The 27,784-nt window shown below is 42.3% G+C and overlaps 1 protein-coding gene across 25 annotated transcripts in view; it reads left to right on the forward strand.

Annotated features, from left to right (window-relative positions):
- Dnc (phosphodiesterase dunce) overlaps positions 1-27,784 on the forward strand; it is a 393,758-nt gene that overhangs the window by 310,968 nt on the left and 55,006 nt on the right. For 19 of the 25 annotated variants that reach the window (XM_076444511.1, XM_076444517.1, XM_076444512.1 and 16 more), the window contains 3 exons: positions 4,047-4,235; positions 6,110-6,142; positions 8,164-8,184. In XM_076444511.1, coding sequence (XP_076300626.1) covers positions 4,047-4,235; positions 6,110-6,142; positions 8,164-8,184 — 243 coding nt within the window. Of the gene's footprint in view, positions 1-4,046; positions 4,236-6,109; positions 6,143-8,163; positions 8,185-9,726; positions 25,853-27,784 lie in introns of those variants that run through there. The other 6 variants (XM_076444523.1, XM_076444506.1, XM_076444507.1 and 3 more) reach the window with 5 other exon arrangements.

Raw genomic sequence — 27,784 nt, forward strand, 5'->3', positions numbered from 1 at the left:
CGGGGAGAACGAGGAACAGAGAAAGAACGAAGAACATTAGAGGAGAAATAAGAAAGAAAGGAACTCGCAGCTGGAGCCACGCGCAATTACCCTAATCACGGCGCAATGACGATTCATGATCGCCGGATATTTACAATTCGCCTTGGGGATCCCCTGGCACGAATTGGCTGCAGTCGTGCGTTCGCTCGCTACGATTTCTGAGACCCGGCCGGTGGCTGGGTCAGGTTTGACCCGTCCTTATACTCTAACGACAGGGAATCATCTGTCGTATAAAACCGATAGGATGTTTCGTTTTTGCAGATGAATGATTGTTTCTAGTCGATCAGAAATTGATCCACGGACACGCAAAAGTGCTTCTCTCCCGAGCAAAGTGGATGGGTCAATTGCGACCCGTTCGTATATTCCAACGACAGCGGATCGCCCGACGCGTAACACCGAAGGAACGTTTCGCTTTTCGCGAGGGATCATTCGTTCCGGGTGACGTACAGTGACTCCCACTAATATTCGGACACTCTTTAAAACACCGTAACTTTTCAAATATTGGACTATGCGATTTGAACTTTTTTTTGGAAAGCTAGAGCGATTAGTTTACTACACGATGTGAAAAGAAATTTTTTTAAAAATTGCATTTGACCGGAATTGTAGAGGAAATACTAAATGTTGAATTTTACTACCTTTTTATGCGGGCCTATATTGAAATTTTGAAAAATATGTTTTGTAGATCTGTGTGGGTTATATGCATTGCGAAAGTTTCCTCGAAATCGGTTGATGCGGGGAAAAATGACGGTCATTGAAAGAGGAAAGAATTCTTAGATTTACTGCTGTTATAGGCCGAGAAAATCGTGAAAATCTGCAATTTCTACCATCTTTAAACGCTTGTAGCTCATTGCAACGTCGACCGATTTTGACGAAATTTTCAGGATATGTTTAATTGAAACGGATCTATAAAACGTATTTTTTAAATTTTCAATATGGGCCCACATAAAAAAGTTGTAAAATGGATCTTTTTAGTATTTTCTCTACAATTCCGAACGATTGCAATTTTCGAAAAAATTTCTTTTCACAGCCTGTAGTGAGAGAAACTAAGTGCTCTATCTTCCGAAAAAGGTTTGAATCGTATAGACCAATATTAAAAAGATTATCGCGTTTTTTAGAGCGTCCGCGAATATTAATGGGAGTCGCTGTATGGCGTGCGAATGGTATTGGAGATCAACAAGTGTGTTTAATTTCGCGAACCCGTGGGAGAAGATAAGGTGCGAACGTGGCGTTTACCCGACACGGCCGAGCCCCGATCGGCTAATATTAGTTGTCGAGCAGAACCAATAACAAAGAAGTGATTAAAAGGCGCTTCCGTTTGCAAGCCGCCGCGCCTGTTACGCTGTTACGTAAAAAAACAACAACGAGAGAAACACGTTGTTGGGCATTGAGTAATGGTTGGAAGTTACCGGATCGATCGGCGAGGGTTGTACAACATGGTGGAGTAATTTGTAAAATTGTTTCACAAAGTGCAACAGATGTCTTTGGCATTAGAGAGGATGAATAGTAAACTTGTTATTAAGTTGTCGATATCTTAGCTGCTTTCTCTTCGTGGAAATATTCGATAGAACCGAGCAGAGAAATATTAGAAATTCGAATAGGGTCTCTGTGAAACAGCGAAATATTTAGCTGTTCGTCGATTCGACGTTTGTTGGCATCCGTGGCCTATGCACTGTCACAATGGCGATCTATTTAATCATTGAATGGCAAGGTCGAGGCATTAATCGGCCTTACATAATGGCGTTGTAATGATTACTACCGCGGGCAGGAAGATGGAACGTGTTTTCTGGTCAACGTTCACGATCGCGGGAAACACGAAAGAATGTTAATTAAGCCCCGGGTAATTAGGAGAATGGTTTACGAGCGAATAAATTGTCGCGATTATCGCGCGCGTAATTAGTTCGAGCACGACACGAGGCTGGTAGTTCGATCACAAAAGAGATCTAATTATTTACTATTCAATCGGACACATCGATCACGCGTCACGGAAAATTATGGCAGTGGCGTGGTCACGTGACCGACGTGCAAGACAATGCCCGGCAATGGTAATAATTATGGTGCGGCATAGACGAACCCTAGGGATAATCAATACTCTACTAATGACTGATGTGCTCGTTATATTCTAATGATTCCGTGTAATTACAAGTTCAATTAACGAAACCCCCGCGCGTCATCACTTTCCGCTTTACGATTCGGTTTTCGGTAAATAAATTGTCGCCCCTCGTGTTGGATCGAGTCCCGGTGAAATTTTAATTATCGCGAGCGGAACACGTCTCGAGCAAATTTTGTGTTGCACATTAATTTCGTTCCAGTTTTAAAATTGCTCGCAGAAAGCCCGCGGCCCACTTACCTCGGAAAACACCGTCGACCGTTTTTCATTCATTATTCACGTTTCCGATACCGTTTATATTTGGCGAGTTTTTCGAACGTACGAGAGATCCGCGACGCTTCACCTGTCGCCCCGACCGATTCGCTTTAATTTTCATTTCACCGGCTCCGGAATATCGGGCCCGCTCCACCGACACAAATATTTATTTAAAAATCCCTTCGATCGCGTCCTAGCTCGCACAATGGCCCACGGTAACACTGGTCGTATCTTTACCAAAATATGAATCTGTTATTAGAATACGAGTTCGAGGACATTTCTGCAGGGAATAACAATTTTTCAACATGTACCTTACAGCGTTGTGCAGACAAATGAACATTTCAGTTGCGAAAAATTCGTACAGTGTAAAATCACGTCCTTTCAATCTTGCCTAAAATTACTGTGATACGAGCAACATTTTTTCTGGCAGAACATCTGGCTCCCTCCGAGCTCTAATTAGATATATTTATGGGACACCGTGGAATAGACAGATGGGGGCGAGAAGATGTTTAGCGGTGTAATACGACACCGTTGTTAGTGTAACGAAGAAGTGAGACTAACTGCTCTCCGCGGAGTAGTTGCAGCCCCGTAATATGGTCTATCTTCTCTTCCAAAGACTAATTTTATTCTCAAAATAATTTATTTCTGTTACCTCAATGTTACAACAATGCACCCTGAAAATGACAAAAGAACCGGTGCTGTGGTTTCTCCGGAAAAAATTCTCGAATGTTGACTGAATTTCGAGGGTGTTGAAAAATTCAGAAAAACATCGCGATTGTTCTTGCAAATATTTTATTCTCAAAATAATTTATTTCTGTTACCTCAATGTTACAACAATGCACCCTGAAAATGACAAAAGAACCGGTGCTGTGGTTTCTCCGGAAAAAATTCTCGAATGTTGACTGAATTTCGAGGGTGTTGAAAAATTCAGAAAAACATCGCGATTGTTCTTGCAAATATTTTATTCTCAAAATAATTTATTTCTGTTACCTCAATGTTACAACAATGCACCCTGAAAATTACAAAAGAACCGGTGCTGTGGTTTCTCCGGAAAAAATTCTCGAATGTTGACTGAATTTCGAGGGTGTTGAAAAATTCAGAAAAACATCGCCATTGTTCCTGCAAATATTTCTGGTCAAAATAATTTATTTCTGTTACCTCAATGTTACAACAATGCACCCTGAAAATGACAAACGAACCGGTGCTGTGGTTTCTCCGGAAAAAATTCTCGAATGTTGACTGAATTTCGAGGGTGTTGAAAAATTCAGAAAAACATCGCGATTGTTCTTGCAAATATTTTTGGTCAAAATCATTTATTTCTGTTACCTCAATGTTACAACAATGCACCCTGAAAATTACAAAAGAACCGGTGCTGTGGTTTCTCCGGAAAAAATTCTCGAATGTTGACTGGATTTCGAGGGTGTTGAAAAATTCAGAAAAACATCGCGATTGTTCCTGCAAATATTTTTGGTCAAAATAATTTTTTTCTGTTGCCTCGGTGCTGTAGTAACATGGCCGGAAAATTTGAAAATCATCGATGGTGTGGTTTCAGGGAATGAAATTTTTACTCGACGTGATGAACTTCCGCGTCTCTTCGTGAATGGACGAGGGAACAATGGTTGATTGAAGATTTTGTTTGTTGCAGTTTCGAGGTGGAAAATGGCGCTTCAACGCTGGACGGAGGCGCCGGAGGCGGAGGTGGCGCCTCGCCGAGTGCAGGCCTCAATCTCCAGAACATGCCACCCCGTAGAGATAGCTTCATTTACCGCAGTGACAGCGATTTCGAGACGCCGCCGAAATCGACGTCACGAAACAGTTCGATCGCCAGCGAAAGGTGAGTCCTGACGACCATTTCCGTTTGCTCGATAATCCCGTGAAGGTCTTTTGAAACACTGTCGTGTCTCGCCCCAAGCCCCCCTTTTTTCTATTTCGTTATCTGTACTTTTGCCAAGTACTTGCAGCAGTTAGAGAAAACAATCGTTTTCTTTCGCCTCGAAATCAACCTGTAAATAGTCGTCTCGGGAAAGTAGAACGTCGTCGGCCAACCGGTATTGTTTGTCCAGCTTCGCGCGGACCAAGTAGAGGGAGTATTTACTCGGGAAAACGAGTTTACAAGTGTGCAAGTTGTTTCGCGCGCGTAAACTTTCAGTAGAAGTGGTCGGTTATGGTCAGACGCTCGATCAATATCGAAGCGAATCACCATGGAATTTCAACGGAACATTTTTCCGACGAATTATTAGGTCGTTCGGAAAGTAATTCTGTTTCTCGTGTGGAGATGGCATTGCTTCAATTTGTTATTACTCGGCCCTATTTTAAGGGTGAAAATGCAGTGAACGAAAGAAAAAGTCGTATAACTCAATTTTGTGCTAATAAAAAGCAGAAATTCAACGAGCTCTAATGTCATAAAACTTATTCCAAATGCTAAAAAATTGGCTTTCATCTTCCTTTGAGAGAACGAAATGACTTTCCGACAGACCTAACACTTTGGTGAACAGGCCGGCGCGGCGTGAAGCAATTACCGGTTATTCAAGACCGAACTATGGTCGCAATTAGGAAAACACTCGCAGTAACGTACGTAGGTGAGAATTACAGATTCCTCTTGTGGCGGTGCCGTTGATGATGAAGCTGTTTATACAGGCCGATGATAATTGGCATGTCGTAACGCGACGTGCTCATGCCCATGAATAATTAAAGGCAACCATTATGGGAAGCGTACCAGGTACACCACAATTTTGACGCATCAACTGCTCGGCGATGGCACACTGAAACGCGTAATCGTCGGTCGTAATCACATCGAACCTTTCAATTACCGTAACGTGCCGCCCATTGAGTTGAAGGCCTCACTGGATCGACTGCATTATCAGGTCGTCAAGACCTGCTTTACCAACTAACTGGCAACATTAATGGCGTAAAATTACTGCCAGTGTTGGTAAAGCAGAGATAAGGTAGATCTAGTGAGATATTATCACATTATCGACGGGGGTAATGCAGAAACCTGTAGATTCTTACTTGCCTGGTGAAGAGTGTTTATTTTGTCTATAACAAGTCGGATATATGTACTCGGTGAGTGGATTAGATCTAGTGACATTTCACCGTGTTACCGACGGTAGAAAGATTGACCTGCTCGGTGGGTAAAGTAAATCTAGTAATATTTCGCAGTGTTACCGACACATGCAAAGGAGAAATCTGTAAATTTGTATCACTCGTTGACGACATGTCGATAGGAAGTCTGACCATACACTACTTGTTCTGTCCACTACTACTGACGGTTGCACACTTGAACTTCGGTGAATATATGTATATAGAAAATTGGACGAGCTATAGATTGAGAATAGTTTCCAATCGATATTGCCTTGTCCGCAAGACGTTCACACAGGACTACACACGCTGTTAGTCCACAACTGTACAAAATCAGCTTCTGATCTCTCGACTTTGTATGTGTAGCTTGAGAAATCCTAGAATTTGGCTTCTTTCGATGGTTATGATGCTGCACTATTATTCTCGTAATCTACACACTTTTATTATTTCGAAAATGACTCCAGAGGAAGCATAAAATTGTTGTGTCCCTCTTGTTGATTAATTATTCTAATCGAATCCTATCTTGTTTCGTCGAGTTTTACTGCACGTAATCGGGTCTCCTTATTTTTTTCGACGTGACCGACGAGTGTGTGGTGTGACCATATCATGTATGTGATCCTTGGGTTGCAGGTTCAAAGATACCGAGCTTCCTGTTGAACGAGCGTATGTACTCGATCTATTTTATCTATTTATCAACCTCGTTTTACCCTCGCAAACGACCACCACGACACACACGCACACGCACACTTCTACTCACATCCCTGATATAGATCGACTAATCGACACCCCTAGCCACGATAATTAGTTGCTGTGGAATCGATTCGAGTTGCTGCTACCTGTTAACATCTCTGCGTCCGGGTCCCGGCGTGCATGACGCTCCCCGATGCGCAGAGAGACCCGACATATTCGCTACTTCTTCCATGACTGACCATATTTTGGATTGACGATCTAGTGCGCTTCCGTTTCTTTTTCGTTTCACTGATCGATCAGAAACAACCAGTAGTTTGAACGCTTTCCAACTCTCGGAGCTGTTTGCGCGTTTTTAGCGAATTGGCACGCGTTTGGCGAAACTTTGCTTGCCGCGAGTCGACGCAGGGTGGGGAACTCGGGATCGGAAGATCCTTTTTTAAATTTTCCTACAAAATATTTAACAAAATATTTAATTATGCGTAACTCCAAAAATGTGAAAGATACACTAATTTTGGCAACGATTTTTTACAACTTTTTGGACCGACCCACTGTGCGTCGATTGGTCGAAGCTTTGCGATAGTTAGCGGAGTTCGTTGAGCTCGGTTTGCACGAACATCGAAATTAAGGGGCACCCCAGTGTGACAGGTGCTTTCTAAGACTTCTTTGCGAACATTTTATAATAATTCAGTTATTAACATAGTTAATAGTCTTTGATGAGTAGACTGCGGATTTTATGCATTTATAACAAAAATTGGCACGTACAATTTAAAGCAGTGGACATATATTTAAAAAATTTAACAACATCAACGTATCAGTTTCAGTTCAATAAAATAATTAAAACAAAAAAGAAACTTTTATGTAACCTCTGTGTCTTGGAATCGACGTAGACATTGTTTATTTTGCATGAAGATCCGCAGTCTATTGATGAGTGATTAAAAACGTTTTTGTTGGAAAATAATCAAATTTGACCGCAGTGGAACACTGCAAGCTCGAAAATAAAGAATTGTCCGAATAAAGAAAATTATCGTGTGCAAACTTTCACGGTAATTGAGTAGTTTTCGCGATGCGGGCTACTCTGTCCGGGAGCCTCGACGCATCAAACCGTAACTTCGTTACTGTCTCGACTACGGTGATAAAATTGTCGTAGCGCATTGTTGGAGCGCTGTGCCGTCGATGTGTGCGCGTTAACAAAATCGATTCGCCGGACCTGTTACACCAGAATAGCCCCTTAATTGAAACCATGTCGAGGGAAAATTGAATCGAAAAAGCGCGTCGGTTGGAAACGGTAGCAAGTCAATTATAATATCCGGGAGGCGACGTTTCGCAAATTTTCTCGGAATAATCGCAGGGACGCGGGAAAATTGGGCCGATCAGATCGAAGATTGAACGCACACGTGCCTCTGTCCCGGGTTTCGTGCGCGCACACACGGTCGAACACAGACACACTCTGCCCACGCAAACACGGACGCACTCTGTTCTCTCTCTCTCTCTCTCTCTCTCTCTCTCTCTCTCCCTCTCCCTCTCTTGGAGTTTCAACACTTTGCGATTTTGTCCAACACGGAACAACAAACACCGGCGCAAAAAACATTTGTACAGGAAACCCGTGAACGTAATCGAGAAGTCACACGTGCGTAAATCCTGCTGATTGGCCAATCGGATGATTCTCTTCCCCCCACTCCATCGCGCGGTGTTCATTTGTCTTTTTTTTTTATCGTGATTATTAGACGAGCAAACAAACGAGAGCTTCATCAACCGAGCTCAAGCTTTTGCGCGAGAGACACCTATATGGCAAAATCTAGAGAACGTTGATATTCTCTACCATGGTACAAAACACTGACACGATAGAATGTTTCCGTTTCTTTTTCTCTTTCTTATATTTTTTTCTTCTCTTTTCGCTATGCAGCAGAAACTGCGAGACCTTTACGTAAAATCTATTAACAGCATGCTCGACCATAGTGGATTGTTTTCGAATAAAACCGAATTGTTATTTTCAGGATATTTACCGATCAGTATAGGTAAGTCACATTGATCACGTAATTCTGGTACGCTGCTGTAGTTATATATTACTGCGTTGCAAACTGTACGCCCGAGACGGTTATCGATTCGTCGTGACAGACGGCAGATGGATTTTCGATAATGTGCAAAGTTATGCGTACTGTTACGAGACGCCGGCCAGGTTTTTTTCGGACAGCAAGATTACTATTATACATAGCTGGACTGGTAAATATTTTCGCTGGGTGCAACGGATGCAACGTGAGTGCACGCGAGTGGAAGCGCACCGCGTGCAAATATTTTTATCTCGAGTAGTGCAAACATAGTCGATACCGTGGGTAGAGGCGTATTCACTTTACTCCATCTGTTGTGACGAGATTATGCGGACGAGCTGGGATGCACGGAACCGGACCTTGCACTCCGCTGTTCCTACCGATGCGCGCATGATTGAAAATAATATGGATCGTCCCGGATGTTATACAAACATTAATTGCGATCCCCTGAGTAAATTAAGCGAATTCCGTATTGTACGTTCGCAATATTCTGTAATGCACACTGGCTTTCAAGCTCGCACCGTATAGAACATTTCAAACATAATTCACAGATGCACAGTGCAAACCTGACCAGACTCGATGCCTCATTCAGACTTGACAGGATCTGAACAGACTCGATGCAGACCACACCTGACGCAAGCGATTCTCCACGTATTCTCATCATTCTTCCGAATAACATCGACCTGTTCGTGAAAATACTTCCACGACATCGAACGGTTTATAATACGATTGTAATGCGATCAGAATGTGCTTGTTAGTACACTCGTTAAGATGGAGTTGACAAATCAGTCGAGCGGAACGAATTCCGATAGTGCCTCTTTCTCCTTTGACTCGGCAATTTATTTATTTACGAGAGCTTTTTGCAGCTCTTGACCCCGTATAATGAGACCAATCAAATGGGACGAGTCTAGTTAATTACTACGTTCCGCAGAGCCTTGTGACAGTTTAATGGAATTGTTGACAGCAATAGAAAGTCTTGATTGCATGGTATCTTTATACACAAGGTGCCCTCGAAAACCTCTAATCATTTTCTCAATTAGAAGATCGAGTCTTCAACTCGATCATCTTATTTTTAAATGTATCATCAGACCTAAGTTGTGAAGAATTAAATTATTCACAGAATCGGAACCTAGATTAACCCCTTCGCTCAATTTTTGGCGAATTAATTAAATCAACTAAATATTAGGGTAAACTTTACTTTACCGGACTCAAAATTTGTGCCTTTCTCCTATAAATTATGATGTATTTGGTATGTAACAGTAGATTCGTGCCTGGGGCGGCTGCAGATCGAAGTTTCGATCCTGTAGAATCAATGGTTCAGGAGTTATGCTTGTTTAAAGTTGAGCAATCTGCAGTGTTTTTGACAGGTAAGGTTTCCGTCATATTGGTTTGTAGTGACGACCGCGAGCCGCTTACCGAGCAGAACCGCCAACCAATCCCCAACTAACTCGGTAAGCGGCGCGCGACCATCACTACAAACCAATATGGCGGAAACCTTACCTGTCAAAAACACTGCAGATTGCTCAACTTTAAACAAGCATAACTACTGAACTATTGATGCTACAGGATCGAAACTTCGATCTGCAGCCGCCCCGGGTACAAACCTACTGGCTTACATACAAATACATCATAATTTGTAGGAGAAAGGCAAATTTCGAGTCCGGTAAAGTAAAGAGCAGCCGAACATTACAAGAAATAAAATCATTGGAAGTGGGCAGAATTCAGTGTGGAGGAAATTTGTCATGCAGTTGCTAAAGAAATCGTCACGAGGTTAGTGGTAGTCAGAAATTATCACAATCGTTTTTATCGTGACCCATCATTACGGAGCATTAAGTTGTAAGTGTCTTGAGACCTTGACGGCGATACTGACTCATAATCGCCTCGAATTCCTCGGCTCGCCAATTTCCGATCGGCCGACATAGGTTACACTCGAAGATATCCAGGGAATTAAGAGGGATTGGTGCATTCGTTAAAATAACTACTGCTGTTCGACGTCAAGACAGTCGGTTATGAATAGCTTCGATGTCTATAGGTGTCCACCGTGTTTTCATTGTGTACGTGGCAATTACCGTCATGCGAATCGTTGTTCGTCAATGTAGTATACTTGTTCCCGTCGAACCGGCGAGTCGTCTCGATTATTCTTTCCCCTTTGCAAAAAAAGTACACGAGTTCCCTCCGATGCTCTTCTAAACAAAATCCAGTGAAAATTAAATCTGTCAGTGGTGTGTAGCACGCGCTATACACAAATAACACGCGAAATAAGTAATATGGTAAACCAGAATTAATTAATTAACTGTGGAGCAATTCGTGCTGGTATTGATTGTGTCCTGAGTGATTGAATTTACAGATGCAAATGTGGAAGATGAGATTGTTCATCGGGGTTTCAGAATATTCGGAAATGTTTCGAGAAATTATTAAAAAATATTTTATTTCGTATTGGATGCTAGTGAGTATTCTTTTGAATTATCAAGAATGGGATTGAGTATTAATAAAATTGTCTGTCGGTGGCCTAGCGTAAGGTTTTGAAGAGTCCCGTAAAAAATTCCAATTTACTTTTTCGTAGATGTCTTTGAATTTGATTTGAAAAGTCCGGATGGGTTCCAATAAAAATTTGAGAGGTCCGTACGGGTTCCAATAAAACAGTGAACGCAATTTGAAGCGTCCGATCAAACACGTCCAGCAGACCTGTTTATTAAACATTTCAAGCAATTCGCGTTAACCAAAGACGGCCGTGGCACGCAGCGGAAAGACAGAGAGGACGAGGGTGTACATTATTAAAATTCATTGGATTTTCGATGAACGCCGTGCCGCGCCGTTCACAGCGTGGCTCTCCGACATTTTCCATTCAATGAATTTATTCGTCGAACGGTACAATGACTGAATGACAGCTGCAATAAAATTTCGTGCGTGCCTCCATGGATTTCTACGAATCGGATTTTACAGCGATCGACGCTTTCCCTGGCGATTTTCAATCCTGTACTGATATTGCGATTGGCCAGATATAATATTCCCTTTCACCAATCATTTATTTACACGGTTCTTGTCGCATCAAAAAATATTGAACCTCTCTTCGATGTTCGATACTTCGACTCTGAAAGTTTTTGATGCATTTGAAACGCTTAATAGACACCAGTGGGGCTTCGTGAAATTAAAAATATGTCGAATCAAGTCTTCATAAAATTTTTAAAATGTTTGAATTCACAAACGCTAACTTCTGAGACGGGCTGTACCTGCATAAACGTAATCCTCGGCGCAGTGATGTAACGCGAACGCGAATGATATTTAAATGTTTAATGCGACCGCTTGGGAAATGGTTTTCTGGGAAAAGATTCGAGCAGGGTTTTAAATATTTCGGGAACGTGGGATAGGTTGGAATCTAGGTTGAACGGGACGCAGATGGAGTTGGACAGAGCGGAGCGAAAGAAAAGGCAGCGGAAGCCGAGAAGTATCGAAACATTAAGTTAAAAAGTGACAGTGTTCAAAGGACCGGATGGCCGGGGATAAAAGTGGGAAGAAGTTGTTTGAAAGGAGCGGTGATCTGGCAGAAGCTCGACGTGTAAAAAGAGCCTGTGAGCACGAAGATAATAAAAAGCAACGCGCGCGACATGCCGCGACAGACACAGAGGGAACAGAGAATTCTTGAAAGCACGGAACTTCGATACTTCTCGCCCGTGTACAAAACCATTCGGTTGACACCGGGAATTGACTCTCGCGGAATCATCGGAAATTGCTGTACCATTCACTGGAGTCTCATTCGATTTTTCTCTCAAATCATTTACAGAAAGCATTTCTAAAAATAATGTGGCTGATTTTTGACCCGTCCACTTGAATGTCCACAAACAAGAAAGAATTCAATTGCCTGCCGAAACCTACTCGAGTATTCCCAAAGCAATCGGCTGTCAGCCAAAAACTCCCCAAACCACAAATTCAAGCCAGCCCGAGGTTGCACAAAGAATGTGTCGCTACGTGTTCGGAATACAATGAACCGGATAGTTCAAGAATATAGATCCCCCACCAAGGTAAACAAGATCAGGTATAGCCAAAAGATCGGAAATCTCGTGGTTGATGCTAAAAGGAGTCCTAGGTTACCTGGCTCGGATGCGAGGGAATCTGAAACTAGTCTTGGAGGCAGAAAAAGATGAGTCTGAGAGAAGTGGGGGATAAAGAGGAACACGTACGCAGTCAGCTGTGTGTAGGCACGGAGGTAGACGGTGTTAGCGACGCATAGAACGAAGAAGACGGTGTCTGGATCGTATACCGGGTGAGCGACAATTTCTAAAGATACAGAAGACGGTGTAGCCTCGTTCGGACAGCAGAAATGCCGAGACTGATTCATTAATTTCACTTGTAAGTAGACTGGGGATCTTTATGCAAAATAAAGATGTTCTGCATCACTTGTGAGAAACAGGAGTTAAATAAAAATTCATTTCATCCAGAGCTGGGGAAAATAGTATTTTAAATAGTAAATAACAAATAGTCCTATTTGTTTTAAAGCATGTGTACAACTTTGAATATAAAATATTTTATTTGATGCAGTAAGTTTTGAAAATAGAATAATTTATTTGGTTTTATTTGAAGAATATTGAAAGTATTTGTATTTTTTGTCTTTATTTTCAATTTCAATTTTAAATATTATTGCTGAGAATAATGGTTCAATACATAAGATAGACCGTATGTTTATACGGTTTCTCAGAGCATTATAACTAGACTGCGGATCTTTATGCAAAATAAAAGATGTTTGCATTGATTGGAAAACACAGCAACCAAATAGAAATTTCTTTCTTCTTTTAATCGTCTCTTACGAAGATGAAATTAATACACAGATGCCCTTAAATCTTCTTAATTCGTTCACTGCTTTAAATTGTACGTGCCCATTTTTGCCATAAATGCATAAAATCCGCACTCTAATTATAACAATGCAAAAAGTAAAATATTTTATTTCGTGGATCAGATTGTTGAAATAGAAATATTTTATTTTGAGGTCCAGATTGTTAAAAAATACAAATATTTTATTTTCGAAGTTCTATATCTTATTTAAAATACTATTTTCTTTAAGCAAATTAAAATCTGAAATCTTGAAAATCTGAAACGGCGTGTTTACATTGAAAGCAACGTAACATTATTGTTAGATTTTTCTGGTATATTCGATTGTTTCACATTTCCCTTAGCTAATTTCCCCATAAATGCATAAAGATCCGCATTCTACTTATAAAATAAGTAAATGCACTGGTGCAGAGAATGAATAAATGTTCTCGCAGCCTTGTTCGACAGGGACACCTTGTATATTCGAGGAGAAGTGAGAGAATAGACTGGACGACGCGCAAGTTTCCCGCGCAAATCGTGGCTCTGCCCCTTCCCCCACGGTTCCGGCGAGCACACAGCGAAATCTCGGCAAAACCAGACCACCCTGGCCAGTTGGACGTCGCGTTGAACACGAGGTGTCTGACGACGCCAGCCCGCCGACACTTTTATCCGTAGGCGTCCGTTTCTTTTTGTCGGTTGACAGTGTCCCATTCTTTTCGAGAGACAGACGTGCACGCGTTCTTGTAACACGGTCACGATCGATGATGGCACGTCGATAACCAATGGTCTGTCGCGTGACCATAACAATGACGCGTTCCCGACTCGCGTGACCATTCTATGGCCACCGGCGCGGCGAGTGACGTACGATCCTGTGACACCGAAAATCGGCTGGCGGGCTCGTCCGGCCGCCGGGGATTATAGTGATGGGGGTAGGGTGATCAGCCGCACGGCCGATTGGATCGCTCAATGGGACTGGCTGGACGAACTTTGGCAACGCCGCGGAGTGGGGAGTTCCGTGACCGTATGGATACGATCAGTTCGCCTAAGTGGGAGTTGATGTGTCTGCTAGCTGTCTGTGGAGATCGTGTTGATTTTTCGGGATTTGTGAGGATGTTCGTAGGGGATCGGACTGGGATCGCGCTTAGGGTACTCTGGATGTTCTTCGTCTACGGTATCGTGTTCTTAACGAGTGGGAATCCTCCTGGCTCGTCGTAGAACATAGGGGACACTTATGATACGGGCTAAGAATTCGTTTGACGAAAGCGAAAGTTAGGGTGCGCTGTTGAGGGGGCAGACTTTCAAGAATTTTTACGATCATGGCTGTTTCCCACGGTAGATATTGATGGGTCCACGAGAACGAGAGTTTCGGGATGAGAAATTGATGTTTGGGCTCGCGACAGCAAGCAAAGATGATGCTCGGGGGATGCTGCGGCGATATTCCTCTCTCTCCGGGAATCATTCTAGGCAGATGGAGTTAGGGACAGCAAGAGTATCGCGTGTCAAAGAATTGACACGCTGGTCAGCAGGGAACTGCTTTGATCATTCACCATGAAATATTGGAGAGGATGCTTCGGGGGCTGACGTCGAAAATAGTGCCTCGCTGTCCGTGAAGAATCAAATCGATAATTACGGTCCCGTATAAACCGGTTTCGATAGAACTCGAATCGCATTTTTCCATGCGATTTTTATTAACATTTCCATATTGAAAAAACTAGCTTACCGACTTCTGGACACACGGTGATCAAAGAGCTGTTCTCTCGAGCGCTTTCTGTCGCGGTCCCTCTGTATAAAGTCGAACTCGTTCGTCATTTACCCGGCAAGTCGATAAATCAATATTATTTACGACGAACAAAAAGCGAGACGTTCGACCAGCTCCTTCGGTAATTTTATGATCGATTGTAGTCTCCGTTCGCATAACGAGACAAACATCCAGGCGCCTAGACTTTTTGTCACTCGACGTATCCGGAGAGGTGTTGCTCGAAGGACGAATGCAAATCCTCCCCGAGAGACAGACTGCCGAGAGTTTATTGACACGAGCACCGTGTAAGTGTCACCGTGTGACAGAACCACCGACCAATTAGGACAATTAACGGGCCCGTTATATGCACGTGCCTATTTCGAATGTCTCGTCCCCTTGTATTTTTGATCTGGACACGGTGTCGCGGTCTGAATTCGAATCGGCGCTCTGGAGTTTGTACTATTTTCCGCGAGACCAAACACGCTTCATAAATATGCAGCGTACGTGTCGCGGGTAACATTGAATATTTATGGAGTTTGTCCGTGTGTCAGTCCGCCTCGTTTTTACATGCACTTGCACAAAATCGCGACCCACTTTCTGAATATTCATCAAAACGCCAAAACATTTTTTAATCGACCCCCTGCATCATTCTTATCCGATTGCCCGAAAACTCCGAAGCACCCTTATTAATATTCTTTAAAACGCTGAGACTTTTTCTGGCCGTGCCCACGTCATTTCTCAGCTGCAAACGAAGAATCAAATTCGAACATCTGTGTCCGAATCCATTGGAAGAATTAATGAATGTTTTGATAACGGAGCGCGAAGCGATCCTCTCGGAAAACTTTTCAATTTCTCCTCGCGTCCAATTTGTTCAACAATGAAGTGATATAGACAATGGAGTGCTCTCGTGGATTCCGGTGAAACTCAATTATTAGACTGCATAGTTTCTTCCGAGGGAAAAAAATGGTCTGGAATTCTGGTTAGTTTGCAGCGCGTCGAAATTAGTCGGAAACTGCAGCGCCGCAGTCTGTCGGCGTTAACTCCCGTTTGAACGAGAGGAGGATCGCGGAATTAAGCGAGTAGACCCGAGCTATCGGGGAATTGGTTTGATTTTGGAGAACTTTGCTAACCAATCTCGATAATTGCGCTTTAGGTCTTGTTCGCGAACGCGTCTTCCCAGTGGGATCCAGAATTGATTCTCAAAGGGTCGCGTTCCTCTTGGCCAACGTTACTGGGTCGTGAGTAAAGTGATTTCTGTCGAAAAGTGGGTTCTGGTCTCTGATTATTATGTTTTCAAGAGTATCTTCATCAACATTTATTGCCAATAACCGGAATAGCTAATGCACACATTTTCGAAGCTGAATAATAATTTTAGCGATGGTGGCAGGTGGTTAACGAAAGATTATGAGGCAATTTGGTTGCGAAGCTGTGATTAGCGTGGAGTAGAACGAATATTAATTGGCGAGCCTGTACGATGAGAGTTTGCGTTACAGCTCTGACGTACGCGGAGGATAGTGACGTATTGATTGTATAAAATCCGACGAAGGTACGTGACAGAATTCACGTGACGAGCTAGACGAACCTTTCCTATCTATATTTTCGAGCACTTAACAATTGCCACACCCCTTTTATCAGAAACCCATCGAGGGAATCGTTTCACCGTAGACTAAATCATGAATGGGAACCGCAGAATCTAATCAGAATTGCTTGCACTTACTCTGATTAATTCGCTGCGATTTGCCAAACCTTGAGCGTCATTATATTTTATTCGTGATCGGAGATTTCTTTCTCTTATTACAGTAGTCTGCGGATTTTATGCAATTTATGACGAAAATTGACACATATAATTTAAAGCAGTCGACGAGTCAAGAAGATTTAAGGACAAAATCAATTTCTATTTGGCTCCTGTGTCTTGCAAATCAATGCGAACATATTTTATTTTGCATAAAGATCCGCAGTCTAGTAATCACTGTACTTGCTTGTGTTTCATATTCAATGCATAGTGAGACCTAGCGAAGAAGAAAGAAAATATTGCCCGTCGACTGAAATGATCGAAGTGATGCTAGCATGTCTCGCCGTGGCGAAATAATGCTTGACTCATGTAATTCTGAATAGATTCATCGTCGACTCACGTAACGAGGCGACATTCAGTCGGGGGAAAAAAAATGATGAAAATCACCGGCCGGATCGGAGATTTCGTCATTGTCACGACATCGTTGGTATAATGACGTCGGGATTGACGCGACCGGACGGAAATTGCAATCAGGACGACTGATGACACACACGCCCGTTCCGCGATTTCGAGCGACTAGATCGCCGGATAATTTCGTCGGTTCAGGTGCGTGCCAGAAACCAGAGATTGAAAATCACGGAATCATTCCTAACGAGTATCGGCCGCGGCCATTTTCGTCCGCGCCTTCGGGACCGTCATCATCGAGCATTTAGATAGATCTCACATGCTGTAAATTCATCCACGTCCAACTCCGCGAATGCGTATCCCTGCACATGTTCGCGTCCGTATCGGAAAATTCACGAATACCTCGATGCACAACGGGTGACGCGTTTTAAACAAATAAAAAATGAAATTTTATTCCTTGGAACCTTCGTTCTCGGGAATTATACGCGATCACCCTGTAAATCGTGTCGCGACTGTATAGAGATCCCGTAGATTTATAAAACCATAAGCCCTTAGGCTCCTCGATACTGACGCAATAATTCGATGGAGTCGGTGAGCGCTTCATACTCGTGACTTTATGAGCCACAGCATAAATTGCACGTTTATGCACCGAGTCATCTACTATACCTGCATACCGGGTGTACATATAAACACTTTCAGCATTTACATCTCCCGGAAATAAAATATGGTACATCTTTATGGTCCATTTCCACCTGAAAGCAAAATAACAATTTTTCCAAGGAAATTGCACGCATAAAATAACATATTCCGAACAAACCATCGATCCTACCTTGACGAGACAAAGTCGAGATTATTCTGCATGAAAGCCTGCATGGATAATACGCAATGAAGCATTTTCGTAGATGGTTTCGTTTCCGAGAAACGAACTCTGTGTCTGTCTATGGTCAACTAATTCTACTTACGGCCAACTGAATATTCAAAGCCGATTTCCTCGCAAACGGAGCTAGTTACGAAAATAATTTATAGTACGTTTTCGATGCATTTATTCATGCAGACTAATCCCCACTTTGTTTCATCGCGATAGGAATGTTAGTTTCGTCGGAATATGTAATTTTATGGAGACCCGTGTGTAGGAGTTGTCGAGTGGTATTATGGTCGCTATCTTCTCGTTATCATCGTACATGGAAGGGTGCCGGTTTCGGTACTCGAATTCCCCTAATCTCCTTGGTCCCCTATCATGCGTGTCGTGCATTGTATCGGTGAAACGAACGGGGCTTATCGTTCAAAGTTGACGTGGAACTCGATCAAGACGTTTCGTTTCGTCGGTGTAGACGTAACGTCGCGCTTCTCTCGGTCGTCAGTGACGAAATCCGACTATTCCTCGCTGAAATCGATTCTCCGACCGTGTACGCTTCTCTCTGTCTCTCCTGTTCTCTCTCTCTCTCTCTCTCTCTCTCTCTCTCGCGTACACGCTCCTCGCCTGTTACGTTCCCGGCAAAGAATAAATTGATCGATGGATTCGGTGTGTTCAGCGAACTCGATTCCACCGATTAACGGATAATCGAGATTTAAGTGCTTCCTCGTAACGTATCCATGCTACAAGATAATTCGACGTGATTTTTCAATCTAATTGGGAAACTCTGTGACGTCGACGAGCAATCGTTCGCGACTGCATGGTGCAATGCAGTGCAACGGAAACATTACAGTGCATTTTGTCGAGTCTCGGAAATTGACCGACACATTCGAAACATTTTCTATTTTATGGTGCCCCGGATAACTGATTTGATGACCTCGTGTTAATTCGCTTCTCGCGATATATTTTCCCATCCAACTGTCCGAATGTTTTATTTATAGTAAATTGACCGTGTAAGGTCCCTCAGGTTGGAATGAAAATTGATGCGTGCAGCTTATGCGTGCAAGTATCCGCCGCGGTGGACGTTGAAATAATTCAGTCCTAAGTGGCGATTATTAGAGCGGAAAATAACAGCCGGTGGAGAGCTAATTTCAAGTCGAATTAAATTCGGTTTACATGTAACTGTGCCCGGAGAAATTCCCAGTGTGCCTCGCAGTAGGTTCTTGATCTGGACATAATTGAAACACGATTGCTTTGTGTACGTGCATTTGTGCGAGACAGAGGAACCAATGCCGGCCAGTGCGGATTACTAGTCGGTCATTTGTGGAATGGAATATTCGTATTAATAACAATTAGCACGAAACAACAGTCCGATAACTATCACCGGCAGGCTAATTGGCTGGAGTTGGCATTTAATCGAATTCGAACATGCTTCTCTGCTTGGAAGTTGGTTTCCGCGTTAATCAGTCTTGGCATTTGATGTCCAGAAATTCCTTTTGCTATTAATAATTGGAATAATTAGTTGATTAAAGTTAACGTGGAATATTTTCACAATTTTTAACGACAGAAAATGTTTAGTAATCTTCGGAAAATGTTTTCCTCGTGTTGTACGAGTCGCAGTCGTTCCTCGAATGAGCGGATCGATTAACTCGTGGTTCAGCAGGCTTCGCGAAGCACCGAATTAAGCAATCGCACGTAGACATTATCAAAGTTCGCCGATCCGGGCTGATAAGCTCTCTCAATCCCTCATACTTTTCTCGTCGAAGTCGAGTCTCGTGTTTAGCCATTAAAAATTGCGAAACTTTGGTGATTAGAGTAGCGGGGATCTTAAAGGGATATTCTAGTTGAAAAGTTCGGAATAAATTCTTTTTGTCCGTTTTCTTAAAGAACAAACTTTCGAAACTGTGCTCCTGCAATTTCATCCCTTAATTTGGAAAATTGACAAATTTATGGCGACTTAAAGTTGCTATTATCAAATTTGAGAAGATTTGAGATTTTTTATTTTTTTGGTAGTGGTACTAGCTACAGCGAAAGGTGTACTTCAACTGCACGGAAAGTTTGAAAGTGAATCGGTCGAGTAGTTCTTGAGATATCGCGATCACTATCTGAATACTTCTTGCACAGATGCACTTGATGCATTTAATCGCTCGAGGTGCATTCAAATTTAATTCCTTTGGTACTGAATTGCAATTCGAAGTCGGAGCGAATCATCAGACAGTCTGTCTTCTGCAGATAGACTATGTCACTTTGCACCAGTTTACGTCAGGATCTGTATTTCGTAAGCGCGATAGCCTTTCGAGGGTAATGTTTGTCATAATACATTGGTGATACAGTGTTATCGCGACGGTGTAACTGATAGGAAAGTGATTTTTCCTGTTATCTGACAACGCAGCCCGCTTCCCATGGGAAAGAGTTGCTGAAGAAGCTCGGCCAGATAGCCCGGTACTTCATTATAGTGTGAAATTAAATCTCGAGAGGCCGTGTATCGAGTAATCGATAGTTCAATGATCTTCTATTTTTCTTGGAATTACCAGCCATACGAATTATCTACAGTCGGTGTACAAAGTATTCGTACACATTAAGATAACGAATTACTTTCTCAAAATTGGACCCAACAGCTTGAGTTTCTTTTCGGACGTTAGAAGGATTAGTTTACTAGCTAATGTGTAAATCATTTCTTCTCTAAATTGTTATTGGTCGCAATTGCAAAGGAAATAGGTCACGATTTTTAAATTGTTCATCTGTACCTGTAATGAAAATTTTGAAGGCGCCTTTGGTAGGTCTAAGCAAGTTATATACTTGTACAAAGTTTCATCGAAATCGATCAAGGATGTTACGAAATGTAATTTATTGAAAATAGCAAAAATCGTAAGAATCTGCGATTTAAATAAATCGCAAACCGTAAATTCAAAGATTTTTACATCTTACAATGCCGATAGCTTTTTCATCCGTCAACCAATTTCAATGAAACTTTGTACATATATATATAAAACTCACTTAGATTTACAAGATACATGTTTTAAATTCTCATTACTCATTACAAATTAAAAAATCTTGGTCTATACTGTTCCCTTCGTAATGGCGACTAATAACAATTACAAAAAGAAATTATTTACACATTAGCTAGTAAACTAACCCTTCTAAAGTCTCAAAAAAACTCAAGCTGCTGAGTTCAATTTTGAAAAATTTATTCGTTTCTAAAATGTGAACGAGAATATTTATTACATTTATTCGAAAATGTTAATTGCAGAAATAATCCTCGGCTGATCTTCATATCATATCGTCATCATATTGCGTAAAAGAAACATTTACAATCGATATCCATCTAAAAACACTTTATTTTCACAAAAATTATCTTAATATTATCATAATAGTTTGTACAAGGCTTTTTTGCCGGATGCCGAGTCCAAGAGTTTAGGATCGGATCTATTGTTGGCACGTTCCATAAAAACATGCTGTCTATAACGTCCGTCGTTCTGCGATTGGTATCTTCGAACCTGTCTCGCTGTTGAACAGACAAAAGAATCTGCATTTTAAATGTGGTCGCAGGCGGACGGGACGATCGCGAACGAACGTATCGTAGTTAACGTTAATTTACGTAACACCCGGTGAAAGATACTAGATAACTTCCTGGAAGATGTGATTCACGGGCAACACGAGAAACGAATGCGTAAATCTCCCGTTGACCCGAAAACGCTAATAGATCCTTATTATGTAAACACTCGTGCAGTTTCGTTCGGCTAGCTAGGCGACATATATCAACCGGGAACCGGCGTTTATTGTTACATAAAGCAATGAAAAATTTTAAAGGCTCGTATATCGGACCATTAAACAATTCAGTGAACTCTGTGACGGTACTAAAAATTGTGTAAAACATTGAAAACTCCGAAAATGAAAAAAATTGATCCGAGGAAACAAATTTAAAAAATTTACGATAGATCCCTGGACAGAAGGAAATTTGAAAGGTCAAAAAATGTGATAATCTCGAATATGAATTTCGACTGACCTGAATATCGAGGCACTCCGGAGCACCATGAGTTCCGCGATGGGAACGCGGGATATTCTATTTCCTGGATTTTTTTTTCGCACACCACAATCTAGAACTAATTTAAAATTCATCAGCGCCGCGGCCGCTGGAAAATTGATTCGAGGATGATTCAGTGGAATAAAGGAATTACGGCGGTGCACAATCGGAAGTGTCGTGTACCTTTTCAGTGACCGGAAACGATTTGAATGTATTTATAGGCTAGCTGGAAACGTTTGTAAAAAGATTCGGAGGAGGATTCCACTCGGATTGCGTCAGTTCTCGATGGCTGGAAAGGTCAGCCTTCTCTCTCCGGTTCTCCTTCGGTGCATAAAGAGACGTATTACGAGATGATTTTGTAATCAGCTACGTTTCAAACGTACTACTGTCCGGGGAATTGCTTTCGCGAATCTCGATTACACCCGCCCCGGTATACGCAATAATTAAGTCACTATTTTCTATTGAACCTTTGAAAATATCGTTCTGTTTTCCTCAATCTCATAAAACACACTCTCATATGTATTTTACCATTTTTATTAACGTTTCTACAAATTATTGAAAGTAGGAGAATGTTCCTGGGAGGAATGGAGGAAGCGTTGGATTATGATGGCACGGTCGAATGATTGTGAAATGATTTCTCTCGGTGAATAATTCAGTTCTTGTTAATGTTACGTCGCCTGATAGCTGTTTCATAGGACGGAGTGGCGCGTCTCGTGCACGGTGAAACTCTGCGAAGGAATTCGAGATCATTCGTTCTGAGACAATGAACCGCGAACGTTTCTTCCTTGCTTGATTCCCTCTCGGATTCCAGTAGCAGCAGTCAGGTCGGTTCTTTCGAAATAACGCGTTAACGCATCCCATTTTCCACGGGGATCCTCGAGCTCGTTAATCCTGCCGGGATAATTCATTAGCATGGCCAGCGGAATAAGTACCATCGCCAGAATAATGAATAAAAGTTCACTAATCGAACGACTCACGCAAGACCTTCTCAAAATCTCCATTAAATTGTCCAATAATTCTATATAATCAGAGCTGGGGAAAATAGTATTTTAAATAGTAGATAGTAAATAATCCTATTTATTTTACAGTATCTGTACAACTTTCAAAATAAAATATTTTATTTGATGCAGTAATTTTTGAAAATAGTATTTTATTTTAAGAATATTGAAAATATTTGGACTTTGTCTTTATTTTCAATTTCAATTTTAATTATTATTGCTCAAAATAACGGTTCGCATTCAATAGGTATTCCGAACCTTGGAAACTTCATTTACCAACGAGTTTAAAATCTCGATTTCGTGAGTTATTCGATTTTTCTGAACACGCAAGCGACTATATGTATAATTCCTACTGTTAGCCATCCAAAATGGAAATTACGATTGATTCCGAAAGACTTGAATTAAGAAAAACGTACTTTTATCAAAGAAACCGCGTATCAAATACTTTGAAACAGATAGCAAATCCAGATTCAGAGTCACGACCTCAATTACTTTCAAAAAACAAAGTAGTAGATGAAAATAAAATATTTCTAATTCTGCAATGTTTGTATGACTGATATCATTTGTTTCTCTTTCCATAAAGGAAAAAATTTTATTTTGTGGATGAAATTGTTAAAATAGAAATATTTTATTTCGAGGTTCAGATTGTTCAAATGGAAGTATTTTATTTCGAGGTTCGGATTGTTCAAATAGAAATATTTTATTTCGAGGTTCAGATTGTTCAAATAAAATACTATTTTCTTTAAGCGAAATAATATCTAAAATATTAAATAGTATCTGAAATATTTTTTTCGCCAAATAATACCCACCTCTGTATATAATAAATCTAATAATCTAAAATGAATAAGAGCATTGGTGATTAGAAAAATGTTCCTAGTATTCGTCTATCGTTGGCTTAGATCTCCAAGCACTTTTAGCTTGAAAATGTGCTCGAGTATTTTCCGAGACGATTCCCGATTAACGAGATTCCGTCGATAAATTTCGTAGACTCCGATTGTTGAGGTGCGGCCAAAACTTACGTTCCACTTTAGTGTCAGCTTAACGCCGTTTAACTTCCAAGATAAAGAGACACGATGCCAACAAGTACGCCGGTCTAGCCTAATTAGTTTCATTCGGTTAAGTTGGTACTTGCCCCAGTTCGTCTAATGGGCAACAGCGAAATTGATGCCCCATCGTCCTATTCTAATGTCGCTACACTCTTGCGAAAAGCCGGCAGCCATATTAATCATTCAGCGTAAACAATACGTCGAGTCCTCTCGATTCAATCAATCAGACTCTCCACAGTCCAGTTTCGTCTCGATTTCGAAGTTCACCTAAAACTTCCAGTTGGGGATAGTGCTACTCGAAACCTGCTAGACCGATCGACTTCAAACTTTGCGTGCACGTTCAGTAAAGCAATCGTTTTAATTTGGCACCTCAGTTCTTTCAAAGCAATTTTTCCTTTCCGTGTTACAGACCTTTTTGTAAGAATAGGGCGGAAGTATGTTACATTTTCTACACGTCACGCCGTCATTCTAAAAATTCTTCATTCTATTTTTTGGAAGCGACACCAACTGTAGCGAAACACGCGACGAAGGTGTACAAAAGGTTTGAATTGAATCGGTCAGGTGGTTCTGGAAATGTCACGTTGAAATTTGCATATGTAGCTTGAATTTCTCTATAAATTTGCCGTTGTCCGGATAGCGGTGGGTAGTTCGGCGTGGGACTTTTCGCGAATTCGGAGAAGCGTCGATGTTAGTTCAAATGGAGGCGAGATTGCCTCGTTTCCGGCGGCCTGGATGCCGATTGGACTAGCAGGCGTTATTCGACGGTAATTTTCGCGGCGCGTCGGTCTCAGATTCGAATCGACGAAGGCGGGTCGGTCGCTTTGACTATACGCGATTCATGGGAGCGCCGCGACGCCTACGCGTCTCCTGGGCGCGTGCATTACAGCCGGGAAGCCAGTCCCTTTGAAATTCGATCGTTCTAATGGGAGGCGGGCGTGTAAACAAAAATCTACGTGGCATTGATTCGCTCTTAGTACTCGTGTGACAAGGGGATTCAAGTATGCCGGATGTTTCAGCTGGCCTGAGTGGGCTGTTAGGCTTATTGGATTAGTCGTTTCTACCTTTCGACTGCTGCTGGTTCATCTAAATTAAGACACAATTAAAATCTCAGTGACTGTTCGTGACCAGTGCATCGAACACAGTGAACGCAGGAGTATCAGTTCCGAGATGGTGCCAGTGTGTTGAGTGTCCAGCTGGGATCATCAGTGATAATGAGTGTTCAGTAATTCTGCTAATCAGTCTGGAGAATCGGGACCAGAAGCTCTCGGGGATCATTTAGGTAGTATCAGCACACACACATGGGTCCAAGGTGTGTTCCATGAAGTCTCTTCCATCATCAGGAACTCGTCCAAAGTCCTCTAACTTGCCTTGTTACTCGAAGTTTGATGGACTAGCCAATTTACCCTTCTCGGACACTTCTGCAGCCTCCGAAAACTACCATCTTCCCTCGTGAACACTTTGATCACATAAAGGGGTACTTCATGGGACACTATAAGGGAATTCTGAACACCTAGACCTGGGATAAGGGACTTGAAACTTTCAAGGACTGAATAAGAAACTCGGACACCAGCGGAGGACCAGAATCCTGGACCTAGACTCAGAGTGGCTGGAAGCTGGGAAGAGGAGCAGCGCTTCAATCAGAGCTCGATGAGGCCCCCCTTGTAGTTGAGTATCAAGAAATCAGTGTTCCGGTGAATTCGGTGAAGTCCTGGCTCTAGAGAGGACATCGTCCTCGATCCCGAACGTGCTGGAAAATGAAGGACCGAGGGGAGATCCGGGTGAAATGTGCGGTAAAGTGAGGACCAGGCCAGTGTAATGATGTCTGGCTCCAGTGGGGGGCTGATGGAGTTCCCAGAGACGTCCGTGGGGCTAAAGAGGTGCGGGGGCGGGATGAGTTCACCATCTTTGGGGGCCGGGGGTGTCGTCGGAACCTCCGGCGGGCTGCCCCGCACCCTGTCCGCGTCAGCGCTCCGACTACGCACATCCAGGAAGCCACTCTTCTGGGAGCAGTGCTTCGAGTCGCCGCCGAAGAGAGACTTGTAAGTGGATGATGATTGTCGAGGGCTGTAGAATCGAGGTCGACGATCAGTCGTCGAGTTTAAGCAATTGTCAAGGATCCTCTTCAGACCCCCGACCGAACGGTAAATTGCGTCTGACGAGGGTTTGTTTGCTGCTTCACAGATTTCCGTTGATCTTTTCTCGATCGATCACGAGAGACGCTTCCCAGAATCACCTTGTTCCGTTTTTAGACACCGGTCAATCGTTTTTTCTGGATTTCTATCGATCCAGATCCACGAACGCGATACGCTTCTGGGAACGGATTCGAGTGTGATTCAGATAACTACTGACTGATGAGGTGTCGAGTGTTGATCACTGAGGTCGAATGATAAAGCTTGATCGACGGTTCTTGAACGGTTGATCGGTATCGGCGATACAGCTGTTGATCAATTAATTGGCGATCCGGGCGATTGTGTTAGGGGATCGGTTGTTTTCCTGAAAAACAAGCTTCTCGGAATGGATTTTGCGACGGACTTATAGTGAAACAGAAATGACATTATATCTATGAAAGTTTGAAGTCGATCGGTCAATACTTTTCGGTTTTCACACACGATGGATGCATTTTCGGGGGGAATGGTTAATCGTAGAACGCGGAGTGTTCCGCAATAGCAATAATTGGCGGACGTTCAAGGAACCCATTCACGGGTAACATTTATTAGTGTTTATCGGTTTGATGCATCTGCATAATGAATAGTCCGGGGGAAATAAGTGCGCGTTTTGGAGCGGGGCCAGCAGCTCGTTTACAGTTTTCCAGGGACGTTATTTACGACACCGGGAGTTTTCACTTGTTGAAAAATAATGAAAACGTGGTAACAAATACAATTAAACGCGTGACGAGCGTGAGCCAGTCGGTGTTCCTACGGAAAGTGGCAGTGGCATTTAATTAAACTTCATTTCGGAATTGTTTGTCAACGAATAGCATTAAAGATTCCGGGGAAAAAAGAGAGGAACAGCTTTCAACGGTTAATAAATTGTGTTTGTTCAGGAGAGTGGATATGGTCGATACTATGTCCGGGAATATCGTAGGAGGAAAAGAAAATTTGATATCCAATCCCGTCTGAATAGATGGGAAATTGCAGTCAATTTGCTGATTACGCTTTCGTTAGGTGGGGATTCAGCGGACGCTTAATTTTTGTTTTTCGGTGGCAACAGCGGCGTGCAGCCTTGAAACGCAATTTCCGACGGGATTGCAGCTGCTGTGACGGCTGTTTGTGATTTCGATAGCGCCGCGGCTGCAGATTATAAGAATTATAATCTTGATTTGTATAAATAATTTGCGTACGTGAGCTTCCAATTTTATTCCATCATTCGAAATGGTTAAACAATTTCTTCCCTAATAACGAGATCGGCGTTCAGAAGGATTAAAAATTTCAATGGCTCTTTTAAATTCCTTTGAATATTTCCATTGATGTATATCGAATTTCCACACGCTTTGAAAACGTTTAATAAGAATGTTAATTCACTGTCCACGAGACGGTGACCGGGCGGTATTGAAATTCTCGTCACGGGCGAACAGCATCCCGGTTTTTGCCTGACGAAATCCGCAAGGTGAATATGAAATTCCCGTTTTTGCGCGACGTGGCTCTTGCGCGTCAACGATATTCGGGTTTTCCTCTAATTTGTAATAGTAGACTGTCGTTCATTCTCCCTTTCTCCGTCCGCCTCTGTTCCAGCAACAAAAAGATCGCGGTTTCAATGAGAATTTACCCTCAAAGAGTCTTCAGAGCCAGAATTCTTCGAGATTTATTCTCGCAACGCACTCTTCTCCTCGAAAAATTGTTCCGTGAAAAATTACAACAGCGAAATATTCTTAATTGTCTGAATGGAATTTTTTAGCGAACGGCGGAGTTGTAGATGTGATTTTTCGGAGCAAGCGGAATTTATGAATGCCAGCGTTTAAATTATGAATAACG

This window comes from Lasioglossum baleicum, chromosome 20 (assembly GCF_051020765.1).
Source record: "Lasioglossum baleicum chromosome 20, iyLasBale1, whole genome shotgun sequence".
Taxonomy (NCBI): Eukaryota; Metazoa; Arthropoda; class Insecta; order Hymenoptera; family Halictidae; genus Lasioglossum; species Lasioglossum baleicum.